The 21,457-nt window shown below is 42.8% G+C and overlaps 1 protein-coding gene across 7 annotated transcripts in view; it reads left to right on the forward strand.

The window, feature by feature from the left end:
• The window catches only part of NEO1 (neogenin 1), a 192,217-nt gene that overhangs the window by 54,394 nt on the left and 116,366 nt on the right, over positions 1-21,457 (forward strand). For all 7 annotated transcript variants that reach the window (XM_058665450.1, XM_058665451.1, XM_058665452.1 and 4 more), the window contains exon 2: positions 20,228-20,545. In XM_058665450.1, coding sequence (XP_058521433.1) covers positions 20,228-20,545 — 318 coding nt within the window. The remainder of the gene's footprint in view (positions 1-20,227; positions 20,546-21,457) is intronic.

Genomic DNA, 21,457 nt, shown 5'->3' on the forward strand with positions numbered 1-21,457 from the left:
TTTTCCCCTTTGAAGCTGCAGAGTGACAGGCTTGGTGCCCACTGGAGCGGTGAGACTAAATAACGCTTTACCAGCCATCTGAGCAGCCTAATCCAGCCATGTTGATCTCCAAGTCAGACATCATGCAAGATTGAAGTTCTCTGAATATCACCAAAGGTTTTAATCATAGTACTAAAGAAAAGAGCAATTCAGGAGATGGGGAAAAGTTCAGGCAGTGCAAGGCATAGGAAATGTTAGAAGTAAGTTAAGGCTTGAGCCTTGAGTCAGTCAGAGTCCAAAACTGACACCAATCGCACAAATGCAGAAGTTTCCATGAAAAGAATTGCAATTCAGGTAAAAGGTAGTTAACAACTGACAGCAATAAAAGGGAACTCTGAGATGGTCAGTCTTGGCAGAACCTTGACATTAAGCTAGACAACAAAGGAATCATGTAGTCTGATGATAGAGTTCAAGAGAAAAACACAGGGCAGGGAAGGGTGGGTTTACAGGGAGAGATAATAAATTATCCGCTGGATTTTCAGACATTGAGCATGGCGCTTTGGGAGTGTGGCTGGAATGTGAGGATGGTGCTGAAGCTGGTCTGTGTTCTTGGCTCCTCAGGACGTGGAGAATGAGCAGGAGGGCCCAGGAGAACCTGGTTTCAGTTAAGACAGGAGCAAGATTGGGCTGATCCACCGTGGAAGAAAGACCAGTACTGTCCAAAGTGGACAGTTGAATCATGCAAGTTTCTTCCATATCCAAGGAGCAGGGAGCAGGGGAAGAGAAGCAGGTTCGGGTGTGAGATGATTTTAATTTTGCATTTTATTTCTTGACCTTTGTTTTTAGGGAGGAGCTCAGAAATCATCCTCAGAGGTGATCATGATGATAGAAACCAGTAAATATATACAGTCAGAATAAAGAATAAGCCAAGAACTGATCCTGTGGAACAGTTGTATTTAAATGGCCATAGGAAAGTGTCCAGGTCATAGAAAGGGGGACAATAGCACATCAAGTGGCTGGCAGGATTAAAGGAGAGATGAAGGTTTTTCTTCTTTCTTTTTTCTTGACAAGTGGGGCATTTTGTAGGTCATGGCACAGATTGAGTGCAAAGGAAGAGAATGAACACCAGTGCTCGGGGCAAGAGAGCTGTTTGAGATGCTGAAATAAGTTCTGGATGAAACAGTAAGAAAAAAAGGATATCAAGGAAAGAAATAAGAGAAACAAAGGAACTGTGCTGCCTTTAGGTTCAACCTTATGAAATTGCTGTTTTACCTTTTAAAAAATGCACGTTAACAGAGTTTAACCATATCTTGTGGTAAAGAGGAGAGATGAAAAAGAAATTCGGACATGCGCAGGGGCCTAGGTTACAGCTGAGGGAGTGTGGTTTCTCAAGTAGGGCTCTTTTACTGGGATGAGGTGAGTGCAACACAGTGGAAAAGTTTGGGATGTGCAGACGTGTATGTGGAAGGTGAGGCTGGGGTCAGGTGGAGGTGTGTTGGAAGGTGTGGTTTGCTGGATCAGGCAGAGAAGGCGTGAGAGGCCTGGGCTGCAGGGGGGTTAGGAAAGAGAGGCCCGAGGCCTAGGGAAGGTGGGCGTGAGTCTCTTCTGGTAAGTAAGTCAGCTTTGGGCCTGAGACGGAGTGGTGATGGAGGAGGAAGTCTCCTGTTGGGAAGCCCGCCTCTGTCCGGGAGAAGGTGAATGGGTCCTGAGGAGGTTCAGAGAATAGGAGGGAGAAGTGATCCTTTGAGTTTGGGTGGTCCCAGGGTAAGCGGTTCTTTTTTAGTGTACCGTCTGTTAGAGTTCAGAGCGACAGCCCTAAGAAACAAATAAAAGCAAAAGGGCATTTAATTTTTATTGGTGAGTAATTTAACAGTGTCTCATTCTTTCAAACCACTTCTCTTTTTATGTCTGTTTCTTGATTATAATGATGAGTGGACGCTAGATTTAATCTCTGATTCAGACCAGTTCTTTTTTTCTCCCCCCCCCCCCTTATCTGAAGTAGTTTTTACCACGTTTGTAAGACTGGGCATAATTATGTCTGTCAAAGGAATGGGAATGGGAGGACAGTTTAAAATTAATTAGCTCAATGATTTGAAAATCTGTCATAAATTATTGTTATTTTCAGTATCTTAGAAAAAAAATCTGCTATTCAAGACAAGACTTTTTTTCTGCCTATAAATGAAAATGTTTGGAAATATGACATAGCACTGACTAGAGGGTATGGTGGGTACCTCTTCCTCTGTAGGAAGCAAAGACTGGAGAGCAAGAGCGATCACACTGTACACACACTTAGGACGTGAGGAGGAGTCTTATTAGCCCAGCTCCCTCTATGCTCCAGGAGCCACTGCCCCGTGTGGCTGAAGTCAGGTTTTTAAGCAAGCGCCTATCCAATCAACTCAGGTGGTACATTACAGATCATCCAATGAACTAGCAGGCGTATTTAAAGAAGCATATGACTGTAGTTAGCTGTGCTCAAAACTTAGTTAAGAAACTAAAATAGAGACACATCTGCCCACTGCTATTGGGGGGCTATCACCTGGTCACGCCTTGTCACATGGCAAGCAATCAAAAGTACACAGTGTGTGGAAACTAACATGTGTTAAGAAGGTACTCAACTTTTTGTGTTGAGGGATGTGCGCACTCCAACAATTTGGTACAATTTTTTGTTTGTTTACTTAATAAACATCTAAAAGCTGAGTGTTAACAAGGGTAAATGAAAAATCTCACACTATTGACAACTATACATTGAAATGTGGGTGTGTTTCTTAACACTTAAATTATGTGTTATTTTTGACTCAGTAATTCTTTTGGAAATCCATTATACCAGATAGATTATGGGTTCAGGTGTCAGACACAAAGATGCATACTAATCATTGTCTGTAATGGTAAAAATTGAAAAAGGCTTAAAAATGCTGTGAGGTCCAGTCCTGACAAGCAGAGTAATCAGATCTTCCAGTCCCCTTGGAGTGGGCCCAGTGTATACCTGGCTGCCCTTTCGGAAGTGTCCTGGTTTGAATGACACTTTATTTATAAATGGTTTATCTGTGTTGTGTATTTTAATCTCTCCTGAGGCGGTTTGTGCTCTCCACGCACAGGGAGCTGTGGACATCAGCACGCTTGCATATAGTTAATGGTCTAGTACTGTTGATCTTGCTGTTTGCAACATACGTTTCTGAAAAACGGTATGTATGGGATGCACAATCTTAGTTTCTTTTTTCCAGTTGCTTTATTTTTTAACAGATGTGTTCCTGTAGAAAACCAAATGCTTTTATTATTTAACAAAAATGAGCACCAAATCTCAGCACTGGATCTGGTGCCTTCAAAGCTTCTGCTTTTGTACGTCAGGAGCAGCATCCTTTCATGTGCCACCTGCGAGAAAAATTTTAAATGAACACTTAGCTTGCTTGTGATTTCTGAGTTAAAACATGCAGTGTTGAGCTTATCTGTTCAGGAGAGATTAGGTGGATAACACGCAAATCATTTGTTTATCTTTAGAGTGTGTAATTGGGCGTCTATTGAAACAGGATAAAATAGCAACTTCTGAGTCCATATAGAGAGGTCACATGTGTGATTCTGGGGGTTTTAGGTTGCTTTCCAACTTCTGTTCGCTGGATCAGGGATGGTCACTGCTTTCTTTTTTTAATCCCTGGGAGTATCCATTTGATAGAGGAATTTAAGTGCTAGACAAACCTCAGCTGCTGTAGTTAAGGCAGATAATTGGGAGCTGTGTTGTAAAGCTTGTTCATGGGTTTTTAGGTAGCTGTTAAAATGAGAGCAAATTGTGGTACGTAACAGGTGACTTTGAACACCCTTGCTTAATTATGACTACTTTTTGGTGGCACTTTTACGGATCTACTAATTTTGTGGTAAGTATAGCATTAGTTGGTGACAGGTTCATTGGAGATGTTAGTTATTTTATTTGTCATTAGTTACATAATGTGACTCCTGCACTTGATCCTTTTTAGCGTACATATTGTGTAAGCATCATAAAATCAGTCATGAAAATTTTCACACATAAAAGAAATGAAAAGTGAAAATAATGACCATGTCCTAAAATACCCTGATAGTATCCATATTTCCAATTAAATAAATGCCATAATTACTACTTTGATTTTTTTTTTTTAATCTGTGTATTCTTCATCTGTTGGTTCACTCCCCAAATACCTGCAACAGCCGGCGCTAGATCAGACTGAAGCCGGGAGCTTTCCCAGGTTCATTAGCAGGGAAACTAGCGTGGAAGTGGAGCAGCTGGGACTCAAACCGATGCACACGGGGATCCTGGTGTCACTGGTAGCGGCCTTACCTACTATGTCGCCACACGGGCCCCACCATGTTGGTATTCTAGAACTGTAGTTTGGGATAGGGTTGCGGGCACAGACTATGAGGGTAAATGCAGGTATCCTTCCGCTGGGTGGTGCGCCTCTTCCTTTTGAGTGCATGCCCTTCAGCCTGTTTTCTTATACTTTGCATACAGAATATGTTAAACATTTGGAACTTTGCCAATTTGATCCATGAGAAATAGTTATCTGAATGTGTTTTTCATTTGAATTTCTCTTTATTATGAGACTGAGCATCCTTTAAAAGCATTAAGGATCGTTTGCATTTCATTTTAGTAATTCTGCCTCTGGGTGCAAATGTTGTGCAGCAGTGTGGAGAGTCTTATTTTCCTACCAGAAAGGCATTTTTGATTGCCTGTGATTCTTCCAGAATCTGGTTGCATTGTGGATGCCTTAGGATTGGTGGCCTACCCTTCTGATAATGTGAGGATTAGCTTTTTTCCTAGAATTTAGAGTTTACCCATCTTTTCTCCTTTCCCCCAAGGTTGTATCACCTCCAAAGTGTGTTAAGAGATTAAGAACGCAGTGAATGAATGAATGAATTCGATGACTTAATATGAAACCTTCCCAATGTGAGATGAGCAGCTTTTGAATTCACTTTACTTGCATCTGTAAATATACGGTTGTATAGAAAAATTCTAGAATCTGATCTATAGTCCTGGCAAGAATGGCAGGATTTTTATGAAGCGTCTGTTCATTTTGTATGGAGAGCTTGTGCACACACAGCATTCTTTGCAGAAAGTCATGCAGGTATTACTAGGAGTGTTTGTGTTATTCTCTTTTGCATGCATTTAAGTTGCTAGATTACCTTTGTGATTTCATAAATAGTACTTCTGTTAGCAAGATTGCTGACAACAAACACTTTGAAGTAATTATCCATGTACTGTTTGTTTTCCATGCTCGAGAGTTATTGCATCTTTACTCAGAATTCTTTTTAGCTGAATGTGGTAACAATTTCTAGACCTGTGGTGGAGTACTGGGATAACAATTTGCTTGTTTTCTATTTGTGGGAAGTAATTTATTAGTGATAGAATAACATGAGCTCTGTAGAACATAGTTGATCACTGAAGGATAATGAAAAAGGAACTTTGAAATAGGCTGGATGATGACTGTTATAAAGCCTGCTGTTCTTTTAAGATGTGGGTCCCTGAGTGTTATCATTCTCTACTTCTCATATTTACTATCTGTTAGATTCGCCGCTTGCCAAATGTTAGATTCGCCATTGGCCAAAATGTTAGATTCGTCGCTCGCCAGGGAAAGAATAACTCAGCTGAATATATGGAAAGATTTTAGATGGCCTTTATTTCAGGGCGCCACAGTCACTGGCTTCCCTTCGCCGTGCAGCAGAAAGGACAGATGTGAAGGAGTGGGCTGCAGAGGGAGAAGAGCGGAAGAGACCGGGAAGGGGCTGTTTAAACTCTCCTTGACACGGAAGCCTAAGTGGGGGGGGGGTCGCGTCAGCCATTATTGGTGGGGGGATATGGATCTGTGCCCCTCATTGGTGCAACGGTGGTCTCACTGCCAGAGGGACCTGCCAGAATTCTGCCATCTGTTCCGGGTTTGGTTGGAGGCAATATCCGCCCTTCTCCGGTTACCGTGGCAGCCGTCACTATCGTCTGTGTGTTTTTTGCTGAGTTCTGTCGGGGTTCTCAGCTTATACCTGCACCATTTTTACTCATCCCAATTCACTTTGTTTCCTTCCCTATTTGCTTAGATCCCATAGACAACTCTTTCTTGCTGGTATTTCCAACTCTGTCACTTGTGTCAGTGGTAACACAGTGCCTAGGAAAATGTGGTTTGAAAAATTATTTGAGACTCAGGGACACACATCAGAGAGAGAACGAATTTCCATCCTTTGCTTCACTCCTCCAAATGCCCCCACTTGGTTTGTCCTGTAGGGCTAAGCAGGTGGGGATCCTGAGAATGCAAGTTAAGTCTTCCACATAAGTGGCAGATGCCCAGTTATCTGAGACAGCCCCACTACCTCTCAGGGTGTGCATTAGCAGGTAGCTGAAGTTGGGAGCCAGAGATTGAGCCTGAATACTCTGATGTTGTGTCCTCACCACCAGACCCAAATGCCTGCCCCCCAAAATTCAAGGTTAATACTCTATTTTTCCTTCCTTTCTGCTTTATAACGCTATGTCCTTGCATTCAGATACCTTGAAATACAGTCACCAGCCTCAGCTGGGCTCTCTGTGCAGCCTAGTAATCCTAATTTTTTTTGTAGTGTTCTCTGGTTCCTGCCATGCCTGTTTCAGGTGTTTGGCCCTTTGCACACACTGCCCCACTGCCCCTGTTGGCAACAGGTGGGCTTGTGTCACACTTCAGAGGCTTGTCTCTGCATGCCAGGGGCCATGGTTCCCATAACGAGCCCCAGCCTGCCCCTGATCATCTCTTTCCTTCCTTCAGTCCAGGTTAATCCTGCCTGTCTGCTGTTCTAAGCATTTTATGCTCAACACCCCACCTGTAAACATGACTTTAGTTGCATCATACACATTTTTCGAAATGCTGTGTTTTCTTTGTTATTAAGCTCAAATTACTTCCCGATTTTTCCTTGAATCTCTTTGTGGGTCATTGATGCATAGGTTGTTCAATGTTTTCCCACCTACCTGTTGCTGGTTTCCAGTTTAATTCCACTGTATTAGGAATTTCAGCCCTCTCACGTACACACAGGTGGTCACCCAGAGGCTTAAGGGTGACAAACTCTGGCACTCTGCTGGCAGCCCCTCCTCACCAGCGCCTGCCCTGTGAACAGTAGCCTCCATGGCGTCCTTGGCTGTCAACTCTCTGAGAGTTAGGAGCCTTCTCTAGTTTCCCCTTGGTTTTTCTGGGGCCTAGAAGTGATTGACAGGCTACTAGTGGAAGAACTTTAGGGCTTGCTTCATTTCTTTCCTTTCCCTTGAGAGGTGACAGTCCTGTCTGCCTGTGTGACTGACAAGCATTGTCCTGTCATTTTGTCCGGTTTTATGGTTGCCTAAGGCCAGCACACCTGCCATTCCTTTGGATGTATCCTGCTCATTGCTGGTGCTGCCCCCCTCACTTTCAGGTTTCACAGCATGCTGCAGGCCTGTCCTCCTTGACTGGCCAATCGGCCTCTGTCTGCACCTGGAACACAGACTGCCTTGAGTTTCTCCACTGTTCCATGATTGTGTGTGTGCGTGCATACATGCACACTGGGATTGCGTTGATGTGTCTCTTCCACCCCAAGTGCTCTCAGGGCAGCTTCTCAGTATCTTGTGGTCTTAAGTACTCTCTCTCTACCTAGCACCCCTGTGTGCCAGGCAAGATTCTGGCTGAAAGTGTATTGTGGGAATAGGGGTGGGTCAGAATAGAGCAAGAAACAGTAAGCAATGAGATACAAATATTTTCTTATACATAGTAGATTGCTGGTACTTTTTTGGAAAAAGTTTAATACATAAATTATTTTAAAGTTCCCTTCAAGTCTAGAGATCATTGTCATTGCTGTTACTGACTTTAACTCTTGAAACTCAGTTCTCTGGAAAACCAGTGTAGACTCTTTGATGTCGTGGCAAGGGTTATTGTTCGTAGCCTTTTCATCTGCTTAACCCTCAGTTTACCTTAGCTCAGCACAACTGTGTATTCAAGGGCTGTTAGCAGTAACAGTAGGAAGTGATCATTCATTTCAGAAATAGGAAAATAAAACTGTAGAATTGAATCACAGTGTGGTAGAATATTGTTCTTACTGAAGAAGAGTGTGTTGTATTCATTGGTTTTCATCAAGATTAAGACTTCAATCCTAAAATTTTAAGAATTTCTCTTCACAGTAGAATATTTAGTAGACTGTTTCAAATGCTTTTCTTAGAATGCTGTCACTCTATTAATTTTTAATCTGATATGAAAATGTGATGCTAGATTTGTTTTACAACTTCCGGGAACTCCAAAAAGGTTAAGAAAATGGCCCACGTGCCGAGACTTCTGCTCGCAGGAGAGATGCGGGTGGAGTTCCTGGTTTCAGCTTGACTCCATCCTGGCTGGCTGTCAGCAAGCATTTGGAGAGTGAACCAATGGACAGGCGATCTCGCTTTCCCTCCCTCTCCGTTAGTTTTTCAGTACTATTCATGACTAAGTGTGCTCAAACTCTGAAGTCACTGTGATATTCCCCAAGGTTGCCTGTAGCCAAGGCGCCAGAAAAGGTTTATTCATTGCATTTGCATGTGTGACATTAGTTTCTTTTCATCTAGACTAGTTGTCTTACTTTTGATTGTTTTTATCACATGGAATTTTTTAAAGTTTGGAGTGGTTGTCTTATAAAATGTTTAACTTTCTGAAAAAGTGTCATTTTTCCATGCTTATACTGCAGTTACACATGCTGGGAAGGAATATCACACACTGCTTAGGGTGCCCCATTGGGACAGAAAGTTATCTCCCGCTCTGTAGTCCCTCTGCCACGATGCTGGGCTGGATCTCTTAAACTAAGTTGGTGACTCCCACATCAGCCCATGGTGAACATGTAGTTCTCTGCAGTCCTGGTTAAGGAAGGAATTTGTGGCTGACACTTGGATTGTGTGGCCATTCTTTCTCCCTGAGTATCCAGGGGTACTGCAGCTCCTAATTACACACTTCTGAAAACCTAACTTCCGAGTGGGTAGGTGTTGCGTGCTGTGGGTGCTTCAGGTGCTTGGATTTTTACTGTCCATGTGGTAGACCAATGTTTTATATTTGACAGACAGGAGAGAGCTTTGTTTTGATCCCACACACATCTGTCACAATTCATATTGATCTTTTACTTCCTACAGCATTAATGTAACCAAATTTTCCTTTGGAGAACTTCATTGTGAAGGATAACACGATGCGGTACAGTGCTGTCCAACAGAAATAAAGGACAAGCCAAACAAGTAACTTTAAAGTTTCCAGATACCACACTGGGAAGAAGCAGATAGAATTAGCTTTAGTACTGTATTTTATATAAATAATTATATTCAAAACATTTCAGTAAGTATTCAGTGTAAAAATTATCCCTGAGATTCTATGGATGTGAAATCCTCTTAAGTCTGCTGTATGTCTTATACTACATCTGTATAAGTTCTGCTTCACATTCCTGGTAGCCATGTGTCACATGGTAAGCGCACTGGGTGGTGTGGACCCAGCAGCTACATTTGGTTGTGAGCACAGGAACCGAGATTCACGGGCCTCAGATCGGCCTTTGCCGCCAGTTTTGTGACTCTGGGAAAATTACTGTTTGGGGTTTAAGTTTCTCGTTAGCAAATGGAGATAGCAGTTTTTACCACTAGCTTTGGATAACTGAAAGAGTTCATCTAGTTGGAGCGCCTAAACAGTGTGTGGCACACAGTAAGTTCCTGGTAAGAGGTTTTACGTCTTGACCTCTAATTCCTATTCCAGCCTGGAAGTGTCCTTGTATTGGGTTAGGGCAATTGGCACTACATCTTTGTTTCCTTGGCTTTGTTTTTAGGTATTTCTTTATGTATTTGAGAGGCAGTAGTAAAAAAGAGAGCTGCTTTATGACCCACTGGCTTGCTGTCTGGGAGCTTACACGGACTAGGGATGGACCAGACAGACATCAGTGGCTCCCTCCAGGCTCCTGTATATGAGCCATTAGCTCCTGCCTCCTAGGGCAGTAGGAGAAAACTGGAGTTGATGGTGGAGCTCTACTTGAAGAGATGTGGACTTCCCAGCCTGGGCCTTAGCCACCAGACTAAATGCCTGCCCAGGCTCCTGCTTTGAATCGTGCTGTTGTTGCCCTCAGTTCCATTTAAAACTCTTCTATAGCAACTTCATAAACCAGTAAGATGTGAACTGTCTGTTCTAGGACAGTTTGAAGTTCAGATGTTCCCTCATTTACCATAATTCATTTAGATGTATGGGAAACCCAACACTTCTGCAAATGGTAGTGAGCTAATGGAGCAACTGATACAATTTAGGAAAAGAGCCTACAAATGAGCTCAGAAGGTGGAAAGTTGTTGCAGTGTACTGGTTTGTGGCTTCTCCCTTCCATGCAAGGCTGTGTCCCTGCAGCAGGAGGTTAAGACCAATAATGATGGAGTAGAAGTGACTCAGTTCAGAGTTATTTAGAGTGCGCTCCAAATCAGCCTGACTTTCCATTTTTATATTAGGTCAGAATTACTCCAGATGATTGGAAGAGTTTAAATGAAGGAGATGTCCTACTTAAAGCTGACTTGGCAGTTTGCTATGTTAAAACATTTGGCGCCCAGAATACTAGTACAGAACCATTGCTCACACTAGAAAAGCACAGTCCTGTTTAACAATCAGAAGAAGTGTTGCTTGAACCTGTTTATCATCTACTGAGTCAGGCGAGAATTTCCTAAGATGATGTTGCCGGAATGAGACTGTGGCTAAGTGAATATTATAGCGTTGAGCAGGATCATGATCCAGGTGACTAATTTGCATCTCCAAGTTAATTTTCACATTGCACTGTTCCTGTGACCATACCTTTATTAGCGTAGCCAAGGTGAAACTAAAGATGCTTTTTTAGAAGCTACACAGACTACACCTCAGGCATGCCTGAGTTTGCATCTGACCACTCATGGTAGAAAATGCTTAGGAGATGTTTGCAGGAATCATATGAAATACTAACTTTATGACATTTTAAAAAGTGATATGAAAACATTTTTACAAAAGATTTCAGACTATCAAAGATTTTTTGTTGTTACAGAATAGTAAGAACCCCTAATACTTAATTCTTTTATTAAACAATTCTATAGATTAGTCATTTTTTAAAGACTTAGTTATTTTTATTGGAAAGTCAGATACACAGAGAGGAGAGACAGAGAGAATTCCATCTGTTGATTCACTCCCCAAGTGGCCACAAAGGCTGGAGCTGAGCTGATCTGAAGCCAGGAGCCTCTTCTGGGTCTCCCGCACAGGTGCAGGGTCCCAAGGCTTTAACTACTTTCCCAGGCTGTAGACAGGGAGCTGGATGGGAAGCAGGGCTGGAAAAATACCAACTGGCACCCGTGTGGGATCCTGGCACAATTACACCATGCCCCCTTAAGTTAATTCTAACTTAGCCCAGGCACCTTTCCTACCTGTAAGGTCCAGGGGAAGGCAGTGGATGGGGGAACAAACAAACAAGCAAGCAAGCAACCAACCAAGAACAAATAGCAAGCCAGGGAGACACTGTAATACTCTTGAATTCTAGCCTCAAAAACAAACAGGCATTCTCATAGGCCGAGAACCTGAGGTCATCCATTTCCCTATCAACCCCCCTTCCCCCCCACGGGATGGAAGAAGCCCAGATCCTGCCTCACAGGATCTAATGTCATCGGAACAACAGCCCGGAGCCCTGAGCAGTCCTCAGAAACAGAACAGTAAACTTCCTATGGGACTCAGGAGAGGAGCTTTTTCTGATCCTTACTTAGTTCCAACTTTTGCTCCCCACCCTCTCTCTTTTTTTTTTTTAATTTTTTTTAACAGTGCTAATATTTATTGGTCTTAACAAGAACAGATATGGGGCCCGGCAAGGTGGCCTAGCGGCTAAAGTCCTCACCTTGAACGCGCTGGGATCCCATATGGGCGCCGGTTCTAATCCCGGCAGCTCCACTTCCCATCCAGCTCCCTGCTTGTGGCCTGGGAAAGCAGTCGAGGACGGCCCAAGACTTTGGGACCCTGCACCTGTGTGGGAGACCCTGAAGAGGTTCCAGGTTCCTGGCTTCGGATCGGCGCAGAACCGGCCATTGCAGCTCACTTGGGGAGTGAAACATCGGATGGAAGATCTTCCTCTCTGTCTCTTCTCCTGTCTGTATATCTGACTTTGTAATAAAAATAAATAAATCTTAAAAAAAAAAAAAGAAAGAACAGATATGGGGAATAGTTCACAAGAGCTCAAAAGTAGCCCAGGAGAGGGCTGAGGTCGATAAACAGTGTTGGGAGGAGGACCAAGCAGAAAGCAGAATGAAAATAAAACCCACAAGCAATCAGAAGACACTGCTAGCCTAAGGGACCCGTTAGCTCCTGAAAGTCAGTATGGAAATCCTAGAAGCTGATTACTCTTGCCTTCCTGAAAGTGTTCCTGGTGGGACCCTGGTGGGATCTGGGCCACCAGAGGGAAGAACTTTCCCATTGCATTGCATGGAGGATTCTTCTGTCTCGATGGCCGCAGTCGGAGCCCGGGCTTTGGACGCTGTGTCTCAGTATGTGCCTACCCTCTCTTGCAATAACCATCAGGGTTGCTCCAGAGGCTCCCCCCCCCCAAATTAGATCAGATAGAGACCTGTAAGGAAAGCTTAGGTCAGACAGGAAACCATCAGCTTGGACTCCCACATACCTTACTAGGTAGGACACAAAGATTAGTTATTCCTCACTAAGATATTGAAGATTTCTCTGCACACCCCTCCTAAAACTGTTCTGCGCCTCAATTGTTAACATATGGCATGTTTGAGTTACAAGCCTGTTTGGACTACCCTAAAATTCACCAAGTTCAGTAAAAATCATGCTTCAATACTATAAGCTGCTAAATATAAAAATGAAAATAGACACAAGACGGCTGAATAGTACCCTATAACCATTTTAAGGTGTATAGCAGCCGGTTGTGTATAAACTAAAATTGAAGTGTCAATGAAGTAGTCACAGGATGTGGTTAAGAACTTGCATTTTGTAACATATTGGTCACTCAGTACCATGTCAGTTAATTCCATAAGGTTGTAAACAATTGTTGAAGTTGTGTTGTGGTTTTTCATTGGAGGGGATGATATTCAGCCAGCTCTACTATCAGACCAGGGTTGGTCTCCCAATGAAACTATTGAATTTATCTGGACAATAAGATGCTGGACTCTCTGCATGGTCCATGCCCGCAATGAAGGAATCATGACTGGGCACGAACTGTACTACTGTAACAATATTTATAGCACCTATATTCCCAGCCATCCCTCCAACAGGTAAATATCTGAATTCATTGAGCAAACACTCTTCATAATAGAATCGTTTCCCTTTTCTTTAGTTTCATTCTTTCTCCTCACCCTGACGAAAAGTCACAGTGGAAAACAACTACAGGAAAGTTAATACAGAAATAATATTAATTTTGAACATATCTCTGCTATGCTGTTTAATTTTTTATGTCTAAAATTTACTCCCTCATCAGCTGTCCCTCCTGTGTAGATGGCAGGGACTCACAGTCTGTCCCTTGCATGCACTGAACATTCCTAAACAAAATGCTGGCATCTAGGCCTTTTTTTCACTGACCACATTTTAGAAGCTGCTACTCATAATATGGAGACCTTACGTTTAACTGTTAATCCCATTTTGACAACTGTTATGTATAACATAAAATCACCTTGAAACCCACATGTGTCCATCTCTATGGAAGTTGAATGTTCCTGTAGAAATCTCCCTGAACAAAAATTTTAGACCTGAGACCCATGTTGTGTCTCAGCAGGGTAGGCTGTTGCCTGCTGCACCATCGCATGTAAGCGTTGGTTCGTGCCCCAGCCTCTTCATTTCTGATCCAGTTCCCTGTTGATGTGCCTAGGACAACACTCAAAGACGATGCAGATGCTTGGGCCCCTGCCATCCAATGGGAGACCCAGATGGAGGTCTTGGCTTCTGGCTTTGACCTGTCCTATCCCTGGCCATTGCAGCTATTTGGGGAGTGAGCCAGCAGAGTGAAGATCCATCCTTTCCTCCCTTCCCCCCTCTCTCTCTTTGTAAGTCTTGCTTTCAAATAAATAAATAACCTGGACCCAGTTTTGATTACAGGTCAGTATACTATAAAGGTTTTCAAAATTGTGTATCAGACAATTAAAATAGGCGTTGTTAATTAATTACTTATTCTGTAGGAAAGGGGTTCTGCAAGGTTGGAGAACAGGGTAGATACTGGGTGGGAAGTGGACGCAGTCTTTGGACAGCCTGTGGAGCAAGGAAGCTGAGCTCTGGAGCCCGGAGCACGGATGGTTGTGCAGCCGAGCAAAGAGGGAAATAGCTCTGAAATGTTGCCTGCTCCTAACTGATAACAGAAATGTTTGTAGTTAAACTTCTTGAATGTTTGATTATTGTAACTTTCTAATATCTTATCATGTTAATTATAAATTGAGGACTTGAAGTGCGGAGATCCTGAACACAGAAGGAATCGGGAAGGATGGCATGTGAGCTTTAGAGACTGGATCCTGCATGGGAGAGCTGGATTCTTTCACCAGTGGTCCCAGCTTCTAGAATAGTCTTCACAGGGTGAAGAACATCTGTAGGTGGCTAAAGTGCTTACATATGTAGATGTCTCAAACACTCACAGATGTTGAACCTCTTAGTGCACAAAACAGATTCCATTTGATTGGTTTTCAGATACTGTGTGTTACTCCGTATGCAGTGGGTGCTTGTGGTTTGTCAGTAGTAATGGGGGGAAGGGAGCTAAAACTGAAAGAGGCTCCCTGTGGATATTTTCCTTTCATAGGACGCAATGCTATCACGAGGTGTGAAGTATTCTATCAAAAAGCGAGGAACACTCTATCAAGAAGTGAGAGCTATTCTATTAAGAAGTGAGAAATTTGCAGAGACTTGGAAACGAAGAAGACACCAGAAAGCATCATTAAGCCTGTTTCAAATTAATTTGTCCAGTGACTCTGGTCACAGTCAGCTAAAATTAAGCAAACAAGCACACAGGGACTAGGGATCCTGGTGGAAGATGGTTTCCACGCAAAGGCAGCAAAGCAGTGTGTGTCTGATAATGCATCCGCTGGAGCGAGCCAAAGTAGTCAAGGAGAATTGCCACAATATTAATAAAGGGCTCCCCATTCCCAGTAAACAGTTTTGTACCACCAAGCTGATTTTTTTTTGGTGAAATTATTTATGTACCTTTGATAGTGTCACCCCTCCTACAACCTGCACTCAGCCCTGCTCCCTGTAATCAATGGCTGTCATGTGGTATGCACTTGGCTGCCATCCTCCTTCTCAGATAATGCCTACAGTACACCTATACATTTGCACTCATCTGTGATGTTGTTTTCCCCAGACCTCCTTGAGAGAAGCCAAAATAATGCTCACTTGTGTTTGACTGGCTGGTATTCCACTGCAGACAGCAAAGAGCAGAGTCAGTAGATCCAGTTCATCTTGCCACTTGTCTTTATAAATGAAGTTCTGTTGAAACACAGGCTTTTCTTTGTGCGGACTGGTTTCACCTTCTGCATTTTTTAGCCTATTATTTGTGACACAATTTTCCATTCAATCCATTTTTTGTCTCTTACTTTTTTATTTTTCAATTTTTTATTTTAGATGATGCTCATAATTGACCAGGGTGAGAAGGACTGAGGGTGAGGGAAGGATGGTGTGATCATTGTTTCTAAGGTTTTCATTTCTTCTTCCTGCATCTGGGAGAAAGGAGGAGATCAGGGGAGAAGCCACACCTAGTGTCCAAACAGCCCTAGCACCTGGGAAACAGCCACCCAGTATCGACCCAGGGTCCTGGTGTGTACACACTGAGGGTTCTGCCCAGATGGTTTTAATACTTTTGAAATGTTTTTTTTTTTTTAAAAGATTTTATTATTATTGGAAAGCCGGATATACAGAGAGGAGGAGAGACAGAGAGGAAGATCTTCCATCCGATGATTCACTCCCCAAGTGAGCTGCAATGGCCGGTGCACGCTGATACAAAGCCGGGAACCCGGAACCTCTTCCGGGTCTCCCACATGGGTGCAGGATCCCAAAGCTTTGGGCCGTCCTCGACTGCTTTCCCAGGCCACAAGCAGGGAGCTGGATGGGAAGTGGAGCTGCCGGGATTAGAACCGGCGCCCATATGGGATCCTGGCGTGTTCAAGGCAAGGACTTTAGCCGCTAGGCCAACTTGCCGGGCCCTACTTTTGAAATGTTGTCAATTTCACCAATCCAAAGATGAAGGAACATTTTAATGTCCGTTGGCTGACAGTCTACCTTAGGGTCTCCTTTCATCCAGGTACATATTTGAGCTGGGATAGTTGTCCAATCTGGTCTGTTCTCCTTCTTCTGCTATGGTAACAGATGTCTTCTGGAGGCCCCACTGGGCTGCCATATCCTCCATGTATATCTGGACCAGCCGTCCACTACTCTGTCTTTTCCATGAGGATGACCAGTTATCACAGGTGAGTCCAAGGACCTGAGGCTGGCAATTATAATTTTTTTAAGACTTTTTTTATTGGAAAGGCAGATTTACAGAGAGAAGGAGAGACAAAAAGAGGAAGATCTTCCATCTGTTGGTTCACTCCCCAATATCTGCAATGGCTGGGGCTGAGCCAATCCAAAGCCAGATTCTAGGAGCTTCTTCTAGGTCTCCCATGCAGGTACAAGGTCCCAAGACTTTGGTCCATCTGCTGTTGCTTTCCCAGGCCATAGTCAGGAAGCTGGATTGGAAGTGAAGTAGCTAAGACAGAAACCAGCACCCATATGGGATCTTGGTGCTTGCAAAAGGAGGATTAGCTAATAGAGCCATTGTACCAAACCACTCCCCCTTCTAGGTAACTTTTCAATATTAAGTTTATTTATTGTAGCATTTTATTACACAGTTCCAAAAGCTCTGGGATTTTCCTTTCCCCACTCCCCAAGTTCCCATACCCCACTGATTTCCCTTTTGTCATTTTAGTAGCATAGTCCAATGTAACTTTTTAAAATCTTTTTAGAATTTTAAAAACTTGTTTGTCTTTAATTCCTGGTATATAAAATGAAACTAATTGGGCTGGTGCTGGACTGGAACTTGCAATCTCGTGGAAAATGGAAAGATGCTTATTGTGTGAAAAAATTTGAAATAGATGCGTAGGTTTTTCATAACATGTATTTTCCGTAAACTTAAAACAGTTATTTGTGTGAAAGTCAGAGATACAGACAGATGTATCCAGTAATGGTTTCCTTCCTTTGTGACTCCAGTGTCCAGGATGGACCAGGCCAAAGCCAAAAGCTGAACACTCAGTGTGGGGAACCCATGTACGTGGCTTCCCGGAAAGTGCATTGGCAGGAGCCTGGACTTAGGAGTGGAGCCAGGACCAAAACCCAGTCATTTCTCAGTGGGACGTGGGCCACTTCAGTCAGTGTGCCCTGACATGAACATTTTGAAGACCCTGTACCTGCCTGTATTTAAAATTGTTTGACTAAAATGAGTATCTTAATCCCATTCTCATGAACTTTGAAAAAGACTCATTTGTCTACTTTTGTGAAAGAGTGACAGGAAGAGATCTTACATCTGCTGGTTCACTCTCCAGATACCCACCGTACAACCAAGGCTCGCCTCGGCTAAGCTGAACCTGGATTTGTGCATTGCATCCTGGTCTCCCAAATACTTGGCAGCAACCCAAGTATTTTATACCATCACCTGATGTCTGCCAGATACATCGGCAGGAAAATGGGTTGGAAGCCACGGTGGGGTTCACAAGCGGTGGCTCAACCCACAGTGCCATAACACCCTCCTTGCCCTCATGTTTGTCATTCTTGCTCATTACAGAGCAAGATACCCCTGCCTGGGCAAGAGGCACAGACAGCACTTCTGAACTGGGAGGAAGACAGGGAGCAGCTGTGCCACTTGGTGATGCGACAAGGCAGAGCTGTGGGGACTGAGACGAAGGGAGGGGCTGCAACGGGTAGAGACCAAGTCCCACCGTGACTGACAAACAAGTCCACTTGAGAACTGCTTTGATTTTTATACAAAAGACGTTGGAGGGGTTTTCAGTACAGAATGTCTCGAGTTGCAGCCCTCGTACTAGTGTAGCAAATCACAAAGATGACAGGAAGTAGGTATTTTCGCAAAATTTTGAAGTACCTTCATTTCAACAGCATTTATGAATTTGCCAGTGAAAATTTTGTTCTCAATTTTTTGCATCCACATATGTGGGGAGCGGCCGACCCCACGTGTATGTTAGGGGCCGCAACATGGCGGCTGGCCGAGGGCCAGGAGGCAGAATTTGTGCCACCAGTAGGCAGGCAGGAAGTCACAAGGATAGTCTAATGTTCCCCTGCTGCGAATGCTGGCCTATCAGATAGCGCCCCGTGGACCCACGGGGAGAAGTGATTGGTGGAAAACTATGTAAGCAGCCCGCTTTCAGCAATAAACCTTTTCATTTGTCTCTCTCCTTCTCCTTCGGCTCATTCCCTTGCCTCTCTGTTTTCATTCATTCGTGTGCGTGTTTGTTCAGTATGTGTGTGCCGGTTGTGATGGCAGTTCCTGTTTTTTCCAGGCCCTTGAAATTCCTCGTCATTTTAGTGTCGCTGCAGGGTGGCGACACACATACATTTTCATTCAACTTGGTTGATATAGATGAGTCATTTTAAAGTGAAATAAAAACAAAAGCAAGGTAGAATGTTAAATGGTAAAGCATTTAAATTGGTGTAACTTTTTAATATTTTTTTAAACAACAAGAATTTCTTAGGTTGTAAATGTAATTGTTTATTTATACAATATATAATACAGTATCTTCAGTTGTTATTTTGCATGTTTGGACTACCAGTCTAACTCATTTGGTCTCTGTTAAGTTTCCAAGTTGCTTAAATTCAGGTTGTGTAATAGAGATTTCAGAGCGACACTGGAAGAGTAGAAGCATTTCTCTTTAGCTATCATTCTCGACCTCCCATTTGCTTACATTTTAATCTGCCTCACTACAGCACCATTAATCAGTACAGCATGACATTCTTGTAATAATAAAAATCCACTGCACATTATATTTAGTAATATCTAAAACTCATTTTTAACAGTTTTATGATTTGGAAGTGAGTTTCATGTTTATCAAATGGGACTAAGTTATGGAACTCTTTTCTGAGGTTTCCTCCTCCACAAAGAGTGCGTAGTTGGATTTAATCTGTTTATTGTCATCATTATTGGAAAACATTTTAAACAATTGAATATCACCATCTTCGCTCTAGCAGAGTGTTTCATATATATCTAGAACAGTCCAGTAGCTTATTTTATAATCTAGAAGAATATCATCCTTAAGTTCACAATATGAACAAATTATAATATATGGGTACATTTGAAGCACAGGTTTGGTTTGTGTGTTGAGCAGTCAGGTTCCCTGACTATTGACATGGAATAAATTGGAAAGGAAGGAAGGAGGGAGGGAAGGAAGAAAAAGAGAGAGAGAGAGAGAGAGAGACGAAGGAAGGAAGGAAGGAAGGAGGGAGGGAGGGAAGGAAGAAAGAGAAAGAAAGAAAAAAGAAAAGAAAAGAAAAGAAAAGAAAAGAAAAGAAAAGAAAGAAAGAAAGAAAGAAAGAAAGAAAGAAAGAAAGAAAAAGAAAGAAAAGCTCTGAGTTGGGAATCTTTCTGTGGCTGAGAATATAAAGTTTAGAGCAGATGTTTTCTCTCGGTTTTGTTCTTCCCGTGTTCAAAGCACTGACCAAGTGACTTAGAAAAACTAAGTGAGTCTCTCCTCTGTCCATGTCAGAATGAAGATGAAATGTAAACCGTGCAACCATAAAGGCGCCAGGGTGGAACAAAGTGAAGTCTTTTGAAATTGGGATAAAGAAGATTGTTCTAAAGAAAATGAAAATTAATTTTAGCATAGTTTAAATTTTGTTGTAACAGACATTACAAAGCCTCATGGTTGTGGCCAAAGATCGCCTGGGTATCAGTAGGATGAAGAATCCGCGGCAAGTGCACTGTGAACTCGTAGAGGGAGTAGACCGCCAGTAGACGTCGAAGCATGGTTAGCAGAGGCATTTCCACACCCTCTCTACTGTAGCAAATTTCACTTTACAGTAATTTTAGGTACTCACAAATCTCATTTTGTAAGGTTTGAAACAAAACTTCTCTTAGCTACTGCCGTCATGTATTATCTTGCTTCTCAGTAGAGGGCTTTTTCTTGGGTCAGGTTTTGATTTCCTGCTAACAGCTGGGCACGCGTAGTGAGAGGACTGGTGTTAAGCATCTTTGCCTTAGAATGAGACCATGTAGAGGTAATTTTTGCATCCATCCTCCGCATGTCTTGCGGAAGTGGTAGAGGAAAGCATCGCTCAGTGCCTTGGTCTTGTCTCCGTAGGAGCCGGCGTGCGGATGTTCACCCCATTTCATTTTCTCGTGGAGCCAGAGGACACGCTCTCTGTCAGAGGCTCTTCTGTCACACTGAACTGCTCAGCATATTCTGAACCGCCTCCAAAAATCGAATGGAAAAAAGACGGAACGTTTTTGAACTTAGTGTCTGATGACCGACGCCAGCTTCTCCCGGATGGATCTTTATTTATCAGCAACGTGGTGCATTCCAAGCACAACAAACCCGATGAAGGTTATTACCAGTGTGTGGCCACTGTCGAGAGCCTGGGAACCATTGTTAGCAGGACAGCCAAGCTCACGGTAGCAGGTAAGTTTTGTGAAGTGATTGGTTTGCATTTTCAGGTTTTTATAATGGGTAAATCTTTAAGAAAGCAGTATTTTCCTGAAATTTTCATTTAATTGTTAACAACAAACACACTCATGAATAAATGTCAGTTAGACATTTACTATGCAAATAGGACAATGCCAGAGCCTATTCAGTGCTTTATGGAATAAAACTGACACTTTTCCACTTGCTTGAAGCTTTAAGTTTTGTTCTTTTCTTTTGTTTGTTGTTTGTTTTTTTTCCCCCCATTTCTTTTCTACTTGGAAATGGCAGAGAAAATCATATAGGAAAACCGAATCACTTCCATGGTGAACTTTTACTCTCCCTAGCCTGTTTAATATTTCTGTGTCAAACTTGGAGTAAAGCCAGAATCCTAGTTATTTTGTGCCCTAACCCTAGGAAATGACATTTAATTAGCTTTTTTTTTTCTTACATGCAGAGAATATTTATTAAGATGGAGAGCAGGAAGTTATTAAGAGAGAAAGAGACTCGCTGTCAGAGTTTTCTTACTTGAATAATGATTGGGAGTAGAAGAGGAGTGGGAGGTGGTTGGGTTCCTCAGTGAGCCGTGTCTGTTTTGAAGCAGGCATCAGCACTTCTCAAGTGATCTCGGTCTCTCTGCTCTTTGTCAAGAGTTGTGTTACACAGAACTGTCATTTCCTTACGTCCTGTATTGGTGCTTACAGTGGTAAAATGCAGACGGAGTCAACAAAATGCGGACAGAATCAATGTAAACTGTTGTCTCTTCTCTTTCCTACTCCAGGGTTTGGTTTTGTTTCTTGCTCATTCCGTGGGATTATTTGTTCATTCATTCAGAATGAGGGCTCTTTTTCATCTTGGAACTGAATGTTCAAGGTTGAATTAGGTTAGGATGTAAACCCTCTATAATCACAG

Source organism: Ochotona princeps, chromosome 6, assembly GCF_030435755.1.
Source record: "Ochotona princeps isolate mOchPri1 chromosome 6, mOchPri1.hap1, whole genome shotgun sequence".
In the NCBI taxonomy this organism is placed as follows: Eukaryota; Metazoa; Chordata; class Mammalia; order Lagomorpha; family Ochotonidae; genus Ochotona; species Ochotona princeps.